Source organism: Babylonia areolata, chromosome 13, assembly GCF_041734735.1.
Source record: "Babylonia areolata isolate BAREFJ2019XMU chromosome 13, ASM4173473v1, whole genome shotgun sequence".
Classification (NCBI taxonomy): Eukaryota; Metazoa; Mollusca; class Gastropoda; order Neogastropoda; family Buccinidae; genus Babylonia; species Babylonia areolata.
In genome coordinates this window covers 14,186,232-14,203,378 of record NC_134888.1, presented here as the reverse complement: position 1 = coordinate 14,203,378, position 17,147 = coordinate 14,186,232, and the positions used below count along the sequence as shown (strand labels likewise).

The 17,147-nt window shown below is 44.4% G+C and overlaps 1 protein-coding gene across 4 annotated transcripts in view; it reads right to left on the bottom strand.

The window, feature by feature from the left end:
- Positions 1–683: 683 nt before the first annotated feature.
- The window catches only part of LOC143289078 (patatin-like phospholipase domain-containing protein 4), a 36,502-nt gene continuing 20,038 nt past the window's right edge, over positions 684–17,147 (bottom strand). For all 4 annotated transcript variants that reach the window (XM_076597917.1, XM_076597916.1, XM_076597914.1 and 1 more), the window contains exons 2-6: positions 16,983–17,147; positions 4,084–4,314; positions 2,519–2,584; positions 1,677–1,838; positions 684–963 (exon numbers count right to left, since the gene is read on the bottom strand). The exon at positions 16,983–17,147 is cut by the window's right edge and continues 651 nt beyond it. In XM_076597917.1, the coding sequence (XP_076454032.1) occupies positions 784–963; positions 1,677–1,838; positions 2,519–2,584; positions 4,084–4,314; positions 16,983–17,147 (804 nt within the window). In that variant the 3' untranslated portion in view covers positions 684–783. The remainder of the gene's footprint in view (positions 964–1,676; positions 1,839–2,518; positions 2,585–4,083; positions 4,315–16,982) is intronic.

The window sequence follows — 17,147 nt, the reverse complement described above, 5'->3', positions numbered from 1 at the left end:
AACCATACAATTTGAAAATAATAATCACAGCAATCATAATACATACATTCAGACATGCACACATACATACATACTTAGTAATGAAGTAGAACATGAAAATGCCTTTGGGAACAGTTTGCGTGGCTTAGACCCGTCCTGGCTGGCGAGATGGCAAGACAAGGAACACAAAACACACACACACACACACACACACATATATATATATATAGAGAGAGAGAGAGAAATCAGCCATGAGAACATCACCCAGCTGTTCATACAAAACAGTACGTCCTCTCAAACCGGTCATCCTCCTCTCAGTCTCGCTCTCTCTTTCTCCAGCCCGCCCCCTCCTTACAGCGAGGTGTGTCTGTCACTGACACAACCGCCACAGTTCACCTCACCTGACTGTGACCATCCACAGCCCAGCCGTCAACACACAGACAACAACGGGGCTTTCTTTCCACGTTCATGGGATGCACCTCTCATGTTCAATCATATCCGCAAATGGAGTTTTACGTGTTTAACGGCTTTACCCCCCCGGCCCCCCACCCCCAACCCCTTCTCCTCAACCCCCGTTTTTTTTTCTTTCCGTAATTTTTATTTTATTTTATTTTATTTTATAAAAAACATCAGGACTGATTCGTCACAGTTTTAAACACAGTCACCTCTTCCCTCACGAACAACAATCTCACCCCCACTCACCACCCACCACCCACCACCAACGAACTCCCATTTCCCAACAGGCTGGAGGTGGCGTGGTGGGGAGGTGTGGGGGTGGGGGTGGAGGGGGTCACCGTTGACGGGTCAGACGGAAGACTCGTACCGGAGGGGTGGTTTCTCAGGCGGCTTGAGGATCTCGTAGAGCCCCTCCCTGACCAGGAAGCGGCTGGCGTCCTTGTGGCCCAGCTCCAGGTACTGCTGCAGGAGGGAGCGGCAGGGAGGGAACAGCGCGTGGCTCAGTCGCCACATGTTGTTCAGGTTGGCCTGTAACACACACATGTTGTTCAGGTTGGCCTGTAACACACACATGTTGTTCAGGTTGGTCTGTAACACACACACATGTTGTTCAGGTTGGCCTGTAACACACACATGTTGTTCAGGTTGGCCTGTAACACACACACATGTTGTTCAGGTTGGCCTGTAACACACACACATGTTGTTCAGGTTGGCCTGTAACACACACACATGTTGTTCAGGTTGGCCTGTAACACACACACACATGTTGTTCAGGTTGGCCTGTAACACACACATACATGTTGTTCAGGTTGGCCTGTAACACACACACAAGTTGTTCAGGTTGGCCTGTAACACACACACAAGTTGTTCAGGTTGGCCTGTAACACAGATGTTGTTCAGGTTGGCCTGTAACACACACACACACACACACAGAGCACACACACACACACACACACACACACACACAGATAGATAGATAGATGGATAGATATGCATGTACTGAAGGCCTGACCAAACGCACTGGCTTATGCTGCTGGTAGGTCATCCACCCAGCAGATGTACTGCAGTACATGTATATACAGATACATCCACCCAGCAGATGTACTGCAGTTCATGTATATACAGATACATCCACCCAGCAGATGTACTGCAGTACATGTATATACAGATTTGTCCGAACGCAGTGACGACTCCGGGAGAAGCCGAAACAGAAAGCGAAAGCGAAACAAGTGAACGTTTACCTGGACGTCCTGGTTCTGCAGGCTGAAGAAGATTCCCTTGCTGCCCTTGGTGAGGGAGTCCCTGGGACCGATGTCCTGCTGCCCCGAGAACGGGGACACGGTGACCGTGCGACCGTCACTGAACTGGACCAGGTTGTTGGACAGGCCGCCGTCACAGTACGCCTGGTGACATACATACACACAGCGTGTGGTGGTGGTGGTGGTGGTGGTGGTAATGATGATGATAATGATGATGATGATGATGATGATGGTGGTGGTGGTGGTGGTGGTGATGATGATGATGGTGGTGGTGGTAATGATGATGATGGTGGTGGTGGTGGTGGTGGTGGTGGTAATGATGATGATGGTGGTGGTGGTGGTGGTGGTGATGACGATGATGATGATGATGATGGTGGTGGTGGTAATGATGATGATGATGATGATGATTATGTGTGTGTGTGTGTGTGTGTGTGTGTGTGTGTGTGTGTGTGTGTGTGTGTGTGTGTGTGTTTGTGTGTGTGTGTGTGTTTTGTGTGTGTGTTGTGTGTGTGTTGTGTGTTTATTTATTTATAGTTTGTTCATGTGAGATGAGGATATTAGATTGAAAATAAATGATATTATTATCATCATTATCATTATTACTATTATCATTATCATTGGGTTTTTTTTTGTTTTATTACTATTCTTGTGTGTGTGTGTGTGTGTGTGTGTGTGTGTGTGTGTGTGTGTGTGTGTGTGTGCGTGTGTGTGTTTGTGTGTGAAGTTAAATGAAAGATATTGGAGAGAGAGAGAGGGAGACAGAGACAGACAGAGAGACAGACGGATCGAAGAGAGTGAGGTACACACCTGTCTGTCTGACTCACCTTGCCTTTCACCCAAGGAGGCTTGACTCCACTGTACACAGGTATGTGACAACTGGCCACCAGCGCCTGCAACGTCAACACCACCACCACCATCATCACCACAGTCATGTACTCAGCATTCTGCGTTATGATGATGCATGTCACTGGAACTGTGCACCACAAATTTCTGTATTTTTCTCCTGCGACAACAAAGAAAATAGATACCCTCCACCCAATCTCTGTCTGTCTCTCCCTTTCTCTCTCTCTCTCCTCTCTCTCTCGCGCGCTCTCTCTCCCTCCCTGTCTCTCTCTCTCAGTCTCTCTCCCTCGCTCTCTATCCCCTCCTCTATCTCGCCCACCACGCCCCCCAACGGACGGCTTGTCGCCAGTCCAACACTGATGCGGAAGAAAGCTTCATCGAGTTTTCTGTTTTGTTTATTTATGAAACTGGATTTTCTACAGCCGGGATTCTCTCTCTCTCTCTTTCCTAGCCCGTTTTCCCTCCTCTCTTTCACCCTCTATGTTAGCCCCTCCTCCCCACCCTCTCACTTTCCCTCTAAGAGGTACTAATCTGCTTTCGTAGTATGTAACTCACTACTGATGATGAAAACCATTTTGTGTTTCAGTGCAAATCTTATGATTTTATTTGTAAAAAATGTATTCTTTTTGAAAAGGATGTAGTAAAAAGAGAAGATATGACAATGCTGCTCAGATCGAATGATGAAGACATCATAAAATCATTTGCTAAATATATTTCAGAAGCATGGGATTTTCGAAAGAAAATGATAAACAGAAGTTTAGATGTACAAATATGAGTAAAGCAAAATTCATTTATTCAATTATGGGAAAAAACTATTATAGGACATATTATTTGATGATAATTTGATAGATACACATGACTGTGTGCATGTGTATGCAAAAATATATATTCATTTTGGATGGTCGAGCTGACCGAAGTGATCAGTTGATTTATGTTTGTCCCATTTTCGGTATATACATTATTTGTGTGTGTGAGGAGAATGTTGATTTATATTATGTTTCTTTGTTTGATCTTATGTCTCCTGATAATGTATTGTTCCCCCCTGTCACAAGGACTGTACAGTCAATGACAGTAAAACATCTAAGCGTCAAAAGCGTCTCTCTCTCTCTCTCTCTCTCTCATGGCCAATGACATTAAAGTGTCAAAGCGCCTCTCTTTCAGAAAGCTGTTTTGCTGCCACAGTTCTTTCATGTGAAGTATGCATAATTATTTGCGTGATCTACGAGAGTCTCGAGTTAGCGTCTTCTTAGAAAGACTCATATAGTACCGAGGCACTGAACCTCTCTTTTTGTATCTCTTGTCTGAGCTTTGCCTCATCCAGCGCTGTATTCACAGAGGCGCTAGAAAATTATGTATAAAAACTGCAAGAAAAAAAATCGTGGTACGATAATTTCATCTTAAACAGCTCAAACGTATATACTAGTAGTTTTGACAAGTGAACACATGCAACAGGAAATGAAAAGAAAGAACGAAAGAAAATGAATCCGGAAAGACTGAAGAAGGAACACACACACACACACACACACACACACACACACACACCAACCTGAATCAGCTCCTCCCTGGACTCGAAGTCGCTCAGCACCTCGTTCTCTTTGGTGCTGACGTCAGTGAGCGACACGTGCAGCCTGCCGCGCGCCAGCAGGTGCGCGTCATGGGGGAGAACTCTGTCCAACAGCCGCTCCAGTTCCTTGGTCAGTTGGTAGCCAGGGGTTAGCGCCCCTAGCGGTTTGCGCCTCACCTTTTTGGCCAGCGCCGTGACCAGCTCTGTGGACATCTGGCGAGGGAAGGGATGAAATGGGTTGTGGTAGAGGTGTGAATGAATAAACTTACGGATAAAAACAACAACAACAAAAATATACACACAGGAAAGAGGTATGGGTGGTGGAGGGAGGGAGGGGGGGAGGGGGGGGAGAGGCAATGACAATGACACTATTCATTGTACTGTCCATTCAGCGTTTTAACGCCCTTCTGACAAGGGGGTGAGAGAGAACAAAATATACTTGTGAACACATCTAAAGTAATTTCACACGCATGTATTCAATCCGCTACTGAAATTCTCTGATTGGCACATGCTTACACTCGGCGCGCAAGGTCGGTAGCGAAAGCCAGGCCGCAACTAACTATCCATATCTACCCCACCCCTCCTTCCACCCGCTCGTGTACCCCCGAGTGCACACCCACGTGCACGCCCAATCTCTCCCTCCCATACCCAACACACATGGCGGAAGGATTATTATTATCTATTTGTCTATTTTTCTTTGAGAGAGAAACGTAATGCACACACACACACACACACACACACACACACACACACACACATCTATCTATCTATATCATATCTCTAGATGTTTTTTTTACGCACACACATGACATGTTTCGTCACGGTAGCAAATGACAGGCATGTCTCTACCAGGCGGCTAAAATCACAACTGATTATGGACATATATATATATATATATATATATATATATATATATATATATATATATATATATATATATATGCGTTGAACAAAAGAACGAACTTACACGCACACACACAAACACGCATACGCAAGCAAGAACACTCGTACACACACGCGCGCGCGCGCAAACAGCCGCATGTGATTTGTATTGTAATAAATGACGGCATGTTTCATAAAAGCAACACCATTCGGTGGTAATCAAAGTCAAAAAACACAAACGGCAATGAAACAGCAGCAGCAGCAACAACAAAACAAACAAACAAAAAACAACAACAAAGAACAAAAATCAGCGAATCGACAGCAGCCAGTTAGGGGGCAAATGAACACGCTGAAGAAAGTGATAACACTGATCACAGTAGAATAGAATAGAATAGAATAGAATAGAATAGAATAGAATATGTCTCTATTACCAAGTGTACCGGGGTCACAAGGAATATTGGGTGGGATAGTACATAACAAGGTACGAACATAAATCGAAAATCATACACAAACACAGATGCAGTAGAAATTAGGATATATACATGTGCATATCAACATAAAAAAAACTTGTGCATACTCACACATGCACGCACTGCACACACACACACATGCACACACACGTTTGAATAGAAGTCCCATATTACATGTGGATGGGGCTGATGACTAGATCTTCAGGGTGGTGGTTGTTGGCAGCACAATTCTAGTCATCATACTTGATTTGTTCGAGAAGCGGATGATGACAGTCACTTCTTACTGCACTACGACGACAAACAGGAAGCAGAGAAAGATGTTGATGATGATGATGATGATGATGATGATGGTGATAATGAAGAAGGAGGAGGAGGAGAGGGGATCAACTGCAAGTGGAGCGCCGGTCGCCAGTCATCACACACACAGACCACACACACACACACACACACAGAGACCACACACACACACACACACACACAGACCACACATACACACACACACACACATACACAGACCACACACATACACACACACATACACACAGACCACACACACACACACACACACACACAAGAGGAGCGTGCTCAAGGGAGAAAACCCCACAGATGACACACACACACACACATACATACACACACACAAGATACACACACTCACATACACACACGCTCTCTCTCTCTATTGCACACACACACACGCAGATATATATATATATATATATATATATATATATATATATATATATATATATATAGAGAGAGAGAGAGAGAGAGAGAGAGAGAGAGAGACAGAGACAGAGAACACTGAACACAAAAACAGAAACGGAATTTAAACAACATAAACTAATCAGAGATTTGCGACACTTTGGCACTTTGTTATTAGCTTTAATGTACATGTGACAAGGGGTAATTTGCCTTTTTATCAGTCGTTCGTCTCCAAGGTTTGGACAGTACACTGAAAATAAAGTACAGATAAATCATAAAATAAATATTTACGCATCAAACATCGATACACATCATATCAATACAAACACATACTAAATTACATGTAAATCATATAATAAATATTTATGCATGTAACATTAAAACCCATCATATCAATACGAACACATCAAATAATTACCATGTCGAGATTGACCATCCAAATTAATGTAGCCCTTCCTTTTTATCTATGCTTTTTTCCTCATAGAACCCATACTAATTTTTAATTGATTAAGGAGTATTTGGACCGATGATGGACGTTTAGAGAGCGAGCGAGCGGGCGAGCGAGCGAGAGAGAGAGAGAGAGAGAGAGAGAGAGAGAGAGAGGCGTGCTCAAGGGAGAAAACCCTGCAGATGACGTGGACCCAGTGGGACCCAGAGCAGAGGTCCCACACTGCAAGCAGTGTCATGTTGACACACAGCACGGGGGGACGTGACTGGACGGTCCGCCTGCCACTGACTGTCAACCATAGATCGTGACCAGACAGCTGACACTTGTTTGTTTGTTTGCAAGTGTGTGTGGTGTGTTTGTTTGTGTGTGTTTGGAGGGGGTGGGGTGGGGGTTGTGTGTGCTTGCATGTGTGTGTGTGTGAACTATGGAGACAAGACAAGACAAGACAAGACAAAGATTTTAATGTCCATTCAGCGTTACAACGCCCTTCAGACAAGGGGTCAAGAAACAACACGCATTCTTTTGAACACCTCAAGAAATTTGCATGATCATTTGAACTATAAACACCGACGCGCACGCACGCTTTCAGACAGAAACCAATTCATTCACGCACGCTCACTCTCGCGGTGAACTATGGAGAGATAGAGAGAGAGTTCGTGTGTGCAAGTGAATGTGTGTGCGTGCGCATGTTTGTGAGTGTGTGTGTCAGTGATATAGAGAGAGAGTAAGAGAGAAAAAGAGTGTGTGTGAATATGTGTCTTTCGTTGTGTGCCTGTGTGTGTGCCTCTGCGTGTATGTATGTATGCACACACACACACATGTGTACGTATATATATATATATCTTTATATATATATATATATATATATATATATATATATATATATATATACATACATATACATATATATGTATATATATATGTGTGTGTGTGTGTGTGTGTGTGTGTGTGTGTGTGTGTGAGAGAGAGAGAGAGAGAGAGAGAGAGAGAGAGAGAGAGAGACGAAACGAAACGAAATTTTATTTTATCAGGGTAATGAGAGAAGCAAAACATATGCTTTTTTCCACCCAGCCCTGGGGTATAAAAGAAAGGAAAAAAAAGAGGGATGTGGAGGGTAGGGCTACATCAAAGAACACATCAACACAGAACTGTTAACAAGAAAGATTATCAACGACAAATTTCACTGACAATCACACGAAAACTTATGAAAAAAGACTACTACAAAGCGACAAACCAAAGAACTCTCTATCCTCAACCCTTCCCAGTCTCATTCCCTTCAACCCCATGAGAGAGAGAGAGAGAGAGAGAGAGAGAGAGAGAGAGCAGGTTCACACATTCCCAACAGATGATCGTTTGGGAAATGGGAACTGTATGCATCAATCCGGAGTACTACAGTGTCATCTACTGATCGATCGTGCACTGGTGACAGCGTAAAACGATGTCAGAGCGAGAACACTGGCATCTCTTTGTCTTTTCCCCATCTGTACGAACGGCAGTGAAACTGGTCAGGAAAACCCAGATGGCAACACACACATCAAAAACAAAAGGCGGCTTGTTTTCCGTGAGTGGGAAACGTCTGAATACATGAAAACAGCTGCGGGGATGGGGGGGTGGGGTGGGGGACACAAATAAACAGACAGGAGTTATTCTGAAATACAGAATTATATTGACATGCAATTTATCAAACGAACGTATTGAAGCATGGGTCACACACAATTACTCTAAAGAAATGCACGCATTAGCAAAAACACGTACAGACTAACATAAACAAGCACATTACACACATATTGACACACACACACGCAGAGAGAGAGAGAGAGAGAGAGAGAGAGAGAGAGAGAGAGAGAGAGAGAGAGAGAGAGAGAGAGAGAGAGAGAAGGGGGGTGTTATTCTGTGTCTCATTTATGCAGACAACATTTTCTTTTTCACAAGTTTGTATCTTATTTTACTTCTTTTTTTCTTCATAAGGCTTGACTACGCGCGTTGGGTTATGCTGTTGGTCAAACATGAGCTAAGTCAAACATCTGCTTAGCATATGTGGTGTAGCGTATATGGATGGATAACTTATCCGAACGCAGTGACGCCTCCCTGACTAACTGAACTGAACTATGCAGGCAAACATTTCCATTTCTTCTCGTTCTGCTTTTATTTATACACAACACATACATACATACATGCACACACACACACACGTGTGTGTAATTGAATACAGTTCCCACACAGTTCAAACAAACACTGTTGACAACATTTAAAAAATACCCATCAGGAATAGACAATGCACTGGCTAAGACCAAACGGAAACTTGTTTTTTTTCCTAATCCTAGACCTCAATGAGGCATTCGACACGCTTGACTACTCCAGTCTCATTATAATATCAAATGCAACATTGGCATTCAGAGTACATTTATGATTGGTTTACATCATGCATCTGTGGTCGGTGTCAATAGTCATCGCTTCCCCCGTATCTCTCCTCTGTGCTGGGAACGTACGAACCATGTAGAACGCTAAGATCCAGTTCTGATCTGTTACTTAAAGTCCCAAGAACTAATTTAAAATGTGCAGGGAATAGGTCTTTGTGGGCTCAAGTACCCCAAATTTGGAATTCTTTGCCATCGTCCCTCAGAAATGCTCCTGATCTCCAGACCTTCAAGTCAGATCTGAAAACACACCTTTTCCGCAAACATTTCCGTACTCAGCACAATGGATAGTCCAAAGTCTGTTCGCCACATGGAGTTTTATGCTAGAGATATTAATTTTATACTCACGTAATCCTGTTTTAATGCAGTTGATATATCTAACTGTCTGGGCGCGCGCGCGTGCATGTGTGTGTGTGTGTGTGTGTGTGTGTGTGTGTGTGTGTATGTGTGCGCGCACGCGTGCGCATGTATGTGTGTGTGTCTAAAAATGTGTGTTTTTAAGGAATGCATTTCTTTTTTAATCTAAGCATTATTTACTTGATATTTTTTATTGTTTGGTGGATCATGCTTTTTTATTCATTCTGTGAGCGCATTGGATTGAGCTGTTGCAATGTTTTATGTTATGTTTATATCTGACTTGATGATGTAAGTCGCTTTGAGCAGCATCAGTACTGGATATCGCGCCATAGAAAAGTTATGAATCATCATCATCATCATTTATTATTATTATTATCATCGCTGATCAGGTCAGTCTGCCTCAACTCTTTCCTCTTGTATATGGTGTAAGCCAGGGTTCAGCCTCTGGACAAGTTTTGTTAACGCTACAGCATTACTTAACCATTGGCAGATGTATTTTTGAGGTGTAATTTCTATTACTATGTTGATGACACTGACCGTGGAAGCGTGCCTTACCAGATGGTTGTCGTTCTGTCAGACGTTCAGCCTTGTACTGAAGATGTTTTGCACCCAGTGAACCTTCACCTTCACCTCACCTTCACCTTCACCTCTCCCGTAGTCTGGGTTCAGACCGTTGGGGCACCGCTGCTGACCTGGCCACCACCCCTCTCCACTCTTCACGGTTTTCTGATTTCCTCAGGGCGTCACCGAGCGTCAAGCCTGTCCACCCCCGGATGTTGTCTTCCCATCTCTTCTTCTGCCGTCCTCTCCTTCTGCCTCCTTGTACGGTGCCTTGCAGGAACGTTTTGGCAAGACCAGATGATCGGGAGATGTGTCCATACCACCTAAGTTTGCGTTTTTTCACTATGGACAGAAGGTCTTCGTAGGGTCCAATACTTTGCTTGATTCTGTTCTTCACTTCCGTGTTAGTGATGTGGTCTCTGTAGGAGATGCCAAGTAGTCTACGAAAGCATCTCATCTCGACAGCTTGGATTCTTCTCTCGATGTCCGCAGTCAGGGTCCAAGTCTCGCAGGCGTAGAGCAATATTGATATAACCAGGGAACGCATCAGTCTGATTTTTGAGCTGAGAGCGATGTTTTTGTTGTTCCAGATGGTGTTCAGCTTGTTGAGTGCCATTGTTGTTTGGGCAATTCTCGAGAGTACTTCTGGTTTAGATCCTTCATCTGACACGATTGCTCCCAGATATTTGAAGCTGTGGACTGTTTTAAGCTTTTCGTCGTTGACTTTGATGTCAATGCTGATGCCGTTGGTGTTGTTAGTCATCAGTTTGGTTTTCTCCGCACTGATTTGCATTCCATACGATGTGGAGGCTTTGTCTAGATGTTTGACCAGGCTTGCCAGTTCTTCTTCTTTCCCAGCCAGTCCATCAATGTCGTCGGCAAAACGTAGGTTTGTGATTGTTCTGCCGCCTATGCTGACTGTTCCTACATGCTCTTCCAGTGCGTCAGTCATTATTCTTTCTAAGAAGATGTTGAAGAGTGTTGGGGAGAGTAGACAGCCTTGTCTCACTCCGACTGTGGTTCTGAACCAGTCCCCGATGCTATTGTTGAGGTAGACGGCGCTGGTGGCTTTGTCATAGAGGTGCTGTATCAGTCTGATCAGGTTGGCGTTGATGTTGTACAGATTCATGGTAGCCCACAAAGCTGCATGCCAGACCCTGTCAAATGCCTTCTTAAAATCAATGAAGACGTGGTAGAGGTCTTGTTGGTGTTGATGGTACCTCTCACATAGCAACCTCAAGTTGAAGATTTGTTCAGTTGTGCTCCTTCCTGGTCTGAAACCTGCCTGTTCTTCAGCAATGATGTTTTCTGCTTGTGGTTTCAGTCTGTTAAGCAGGATCTTCAACATGACTTTGCTGGGATGACTAATCAGGCTGATGGTGCGGTAGTTTTGACACTGCTGGAGATTGCCCTTTTTGGGGAGGGTGATGATCAGTGATTGTGTCCACGGTGTGGGCCATTCCCCTGTTTGCCAGATCTTGTTGCAGATTTTCAGTAGCACATCTATCATAACTTCACCCCCTGCTTGGACCAGTTCTGATGGGATGTTGTCCACTCCTGCCGATTTCCCTTTTTTCAGCGATGCTATTGCTGCCTCTATTTCTTCACGGAGTATGGGGTGATTACTGTTATCAGTGGCTGGTGGAACATTCAGTATTGCTGGATCACCTGTGGTCTGTATGTTGTATAGCTCTGAGCAGTATTCTGTCCATCGCTTTAGGATGTCTTGTTCTTCTGTTAGACATTTTCCATCCTTGGTCTGGATGTTGGACATAGTTCTACCTTGCCTTGTGTTGGTAAGTTCTTTCACAACTTGGTAGGCTTTCTTGCTGTTGTTTCTTGTCAGGTTTTCCTCTATGTCCTGGCATTTTCCTTCAATCCAATTCTCCCTTGCCTTCTTCATGCTTCTCTTGATTTCGGTGTTAACTGCTTTGTACTGTTTTGCCCCTTCTTCTTCATTCTTTTTCTTTTTCAGGTCTCTACGTTTGTCACACAGCTGTAGGATGTCGTCCGTGACCCAGGGCTTCTTTTTGATGCGTTGTTTTCCAAGAGTTGTTTGGGCTGTTTCAGTTACAGCTGCGTTGAAGTCGCTTACGAGTGTATCCAGGTCGGCGTCATCTGCATCGAGAGTGATGAGTGGCGCGAATTTCCCACCAATCATGGCTTGGAATGCCTCTTGTACTTCAGGATCTTTCAATTTTTCCAGGTCGAACTTCAGTCTTGAGAAGCTTTGTTTCCTTGTTTTCTTCAGTTGGAGTTTGAAGGTCATCATTACCAAGTCGTGGTCACTTGCAATGTCAGCTCCTGGGAAACTTCTTGTCTTGGCAATGTTCACGCTAGACTGGAAACGCTTCTTTACCATGATGTAGTCTATTTGGTTGTGGTGATCTCCTCCAGGGCTGTGCCATGTCCATCTTCTGGATGCTTTGTGTGGTCCAAATGTGTTTGTTATCTTCAGGTTGTTGAAGCAGGCAAATTCCAGGAGTCTCAAACCTCTTTCATTTGTAGCGTTGTTACCATATCGTCCACATGTGCCCTTCCAGGTGTTGTAGGAGTCTTCTCCGATCTTGGCGTTCCAGTCACCTTGTACTACTATGATGTCTTTCTTTGGTGTCTGATCAAGGGTTTCTTGTACTTGTTCGTAGAACTCCTCAACTTCATCATCGCTGTGATCAGATGTTGGAGCATATGCTTGTATGATGGTGATGTTGAATGGGGATGCCCTCAGGCGGATGGTAGTGAGCCTGCTGGATATTGGTCGGCAGCCCATGACAGTGTTAACAATGTCTTTGTGGATCAGGAACCCTACTCCATGTTCGTGTTTGTCCTCTCTACCACTGTAAAATAGTCTGTGGCCTTCAAGTGTGGGTATTTCACCGATGTTTTTCCATCGTGTTTCACAGAGTCCTAGGATGTGCCAGCGATATTTGTTCATTGCATGTGTCAGTTCTTCCAATTTTCCTGGCGTCCTTAGTGTTCTGACATTCCACGTGCCAATAGAGATGTTGTTCCTGGCCCGGAGCTTGTTGTTGTGTGGTCCACCAGTAGCACATTTGTCACCTCCACCCTGGTTTGCAATGGAAGGCGCGGTCCTTGTTGACCCGGGTGACGACCGAGCCGGTATGGGTTGAGTAGTGGTCGTCATTCATGCGGTGAGTCTTGGGCAGAAAAGCATGGCGGAGCCCATCCCTCTCCATGCTAGACTGGTCTAGCTGCGGCTTTCCTTGATTGGAGAGGCCGAGATCTAGTTTTGATATAGCGCCAGTTGCTCGCTCCCGTGCCGCGTCGGTTGAAACAACCTGCACCGTGTCCCCCTGAGGAAACACCCACATTAACGTGGCGAGAAGGTGCGACTACGGTATTCACCCTTTCTTAATAGAAGGAAGGGATCTTCGCAGACGGTATTTCATCATACATCATACATCATACATCCAGCTGATTTGTGGTGAGTCAACAACCTTTGGGATAAAACTGGATAAAACTCTGTGTATACAGTTATGTAAAAAAAAGGAAAGCGAAAAAAAACTGTATTAATTTCGTTTCGGAAGAACTGCACTGTCTCCATGTCTCTGATGTCAATACATAGTTGCAGTTCTTGTGTGTCACAATTTCAACGGGTCGCTTTCGCTTCACTTTAATAATAATAATAATAATGGATACTTATATAGCACACTATCCAGAAATCTGCTCTAGGTGCTTTACAAAAACGCTTTTGTTAACATAAAACATTAGATCTATGTTACATACACACACCAAAATGTGACCACACACACACACACACACATACACACACACAAACACACACACACACACAATGCATACATACATTTTAACATATATGTGTATCCAACAGCTACCCTAACACATACGCACACATAGTCGTGCACAAACTTACATAAACACACGCACACACAATACACATTCATATACATGCATGTAGTTACGAACATACACATAATTTCCATACATTATCTCACTTCTCGTACATTCTTCCATGAAAAGCTCTTGAAAACTCCAAAACGCAAAAAGGGGATAATAGGAAAACGTGTTTTTGGTTTCACCTGACGTAAATTTGTAACTCGCTGCCATACTGTCTGTGTAACACTGCAAGTCTCAATGAGTTTTGAAATCAATTATTGAAATCATCAATCAATTATCAAAATGTACTTATAGTTTTCCAGTATTTCCTTTGTTGTGTCATAGGTTGTGTCGCTATGAGCAACAAGAGGGGAAGATGGGGTGTATACGTGCTCGTGTGCGCACCTGTGTGTGTAAATGTGTGCGCGTGTGTGTGTACACGCGCGTGCCCCCGCGTGTGTGCATGTGTGTGTGTGTGTGTGTGTGTGTGTGTGTGTGTGTGTGTTTTCCTTTCCTCTAACATCTCACTGGAAACCGCATTTTGCATGTTTTCAAGGGTATTCCAGTTCATTCCATTTATATCAGTCTAACTCTAAGCCTCTATCGAACGCACAGATCAGCAAAATTTACAACTATTGAATATGTGTTAGTTTCATCAGAGGGAGAGAGACAGACAGACAGACAGACAGACAGACGAACAGACAGACAGACGAACAGACAGGCGGACGTGCAAACAAGCAGCACCACACAGACACACAAGGACGGAAGAAAGAAAGGACACAAACAACCCCTGCTGACAACAGGACCAAAATAATCTTCCAGGCAACACCTCGTCAACACGTCAAATAAAAAAAAAGGGAAAAAAACAAAAACAAGAAAAGAAAAAAACACACAAAAAAACAAAAACCCACACGGCAAAATGACTTTTATCAGCGGCCCTGCCCACCGTTTTCTTCCCCTCCCCTCCCTTTGTCCACACACACACACACACACACACACACACACACACACACACCAGAAAGAAAGAAAGAAGAAAAGAATAAGAAGATAAAAAAACAAAACCAAACCATGTTGCCAAATATTTTTGTCCAACATTTTCACTTCATGTTCAAGGACAGCAAGGGGAGGGGAGGGGAGGGGAGAGAGGGGATCAGGGTGATCTTGGGTCAGAAGCAGAAACGGGGAAAAGGGACGACTTTAGTCTCGAAGGTTGTTTTTCTTTCGTTTTTTTTTTCCTTCGGGGGGAGGGGGCGGGGGTGTTGGGGCAGAGGGGGGCTGGAGGGTGGAGGATGGGATGGCGGGGTTGGAGGGAAGGGGGGAAGGGTTATGGGGGGAGGTGGGAAATGGAGGTGAAGGGATCACGCTAAGAAAAAAAAAACAAACCCAACAAAACAAAAAAAACTGTGGCAATGCCTAAAATAAAGTATCTGCACCCCCCACACCCCCCAACCAAAAAAAACAACAACAAAAAAACAAACAAACAAACAAACAAACAAAAAAACCACACCAAAACAACACACCCCTTCTGCCTCCTCCCCTCTCTTGACACAATTCGACTGAATGAACCTGAAGAATATTGTGTGCATGCTCACAGCCACGTTTCCATACAGACCACTGATTTATCGCTTTCTCAACTCAGCTCTTTTCGTGCATGTTCCTTTGTTCTCGCTAGCTCCATGTGCCGTAATGTGACGAGACGCAATATCTTTTGCAATGCATGGATGGGTATACGGGGAAAAGTGCGTATCAATGCAATACATACATACCTCCCCCCTCCTCCTCCCCCCTCTGCCCCCCCCCCCCTCACCCCCCCCCCCCCCACCAAAAAAAAGAAAGAAAGAAGTGTATTTATATCCATGCACTTTTATATGGCTCAAAGTGCATTAAATATCAAAAACAGAATTGACACTGACAAAATTATGAAAACACCACACCGCTACATGACTACGCACACACAGACACACAGACATACAACTCTCATTTTCCAGTCTCTCTCCACCTCACACGCATACACAGAGAGAGATAGAGAGAGACAGAGACAAAGAGAGATGAAAAGACAGAGACAGAGGGTCCATGAGCCAAAGAAAGAAAGAAAAAAAGAATAAACCACACACATACAAGAGCGAACGCACGTTAGAGATAAAAAAACAAAAAAAACAACAACAAAAAACCGAAAGAAAAGTGTCAAACATTTTGGCCACAAAGTGCCAAGCCCAAAGAACCAGACGTGGTAAACCTGCCGAGCACCTGTGGGAAGGAAATAAAACCATTTCGTGCGATGTTTACGTTTCCCATATATACACTTCTCCTCAATCGTTTCTTTCTCCTCCGTTCTTTCTATGGGGCAGTCTGATTGAGATCAGGTGTGCGAAAAAAAAAAAATTAATGCAGACGCACAGGTATGCCCCCTCCCCTCCGCCCCCTAAACACACAGAGTTCAAAACAAATGAACATAAGTTTATCTCCTTATCCCTATTCACCCCCACATCATTCGTCCATAGAACTGGACTGATGGTGCAGCTGTGAACGCTAAGGTGAAGAACTTACTGCCACAACCACCAGCACCAAAACACCCACACTGAGAGAAACACACACACACACACACACACACACACACACACACACTATCTCTGCCACCTTTCTCTCCAAAGGAGTACACGGAGACGAAGAAGAAGAATTCTCCTAAAAAAAGAAACATGAAGCATAAGAAGAAAAAGGGCACACACACACACACACACACACACACACACACACACCTCGTCTAATATCACTTACAGTGAAAAGACGTAAAACTAAAGAACGAACACACACACACACACACACACACACACACACACACACACACACACACAGAGATTCTGTCTGAGTTACGCACAAACCACTCACACGCCCCAAACCCTCCACCATCCCCAGTCTTAACCCTCGTGCCCCTACACCTCCCAAGAAACACACACACACACACACACACACACACACACACACACACACACACACACTATCTTTCTCTCAAAATCATAAACACATACATATTATCCACATCTAATGTTATTTTGTTAACACGGATTCTGTTCGCCCCATGAATTATGGGCATGTGGCCATTGAACCATTTGTCATTGTCATTGTCTTTCTCTGTCTCTGTCTGTCTCTGTCTCTCCCTCCTCCCTCTCTTCCCCAGATCCTTACCTGCACGTTCCGCAAGGAAGGGGCGGTCACCAGCAAGGCAGCAGCCAACGCCCCGGCCGAAGCCCCGGCCACTCGATCCACCCGCGCCAGGAAACTGGGTCCGTGCTTCAGCAGACAGGACACCACCCCCAGGTGGTACACCCCGATGAAGCCACACCCGCACAG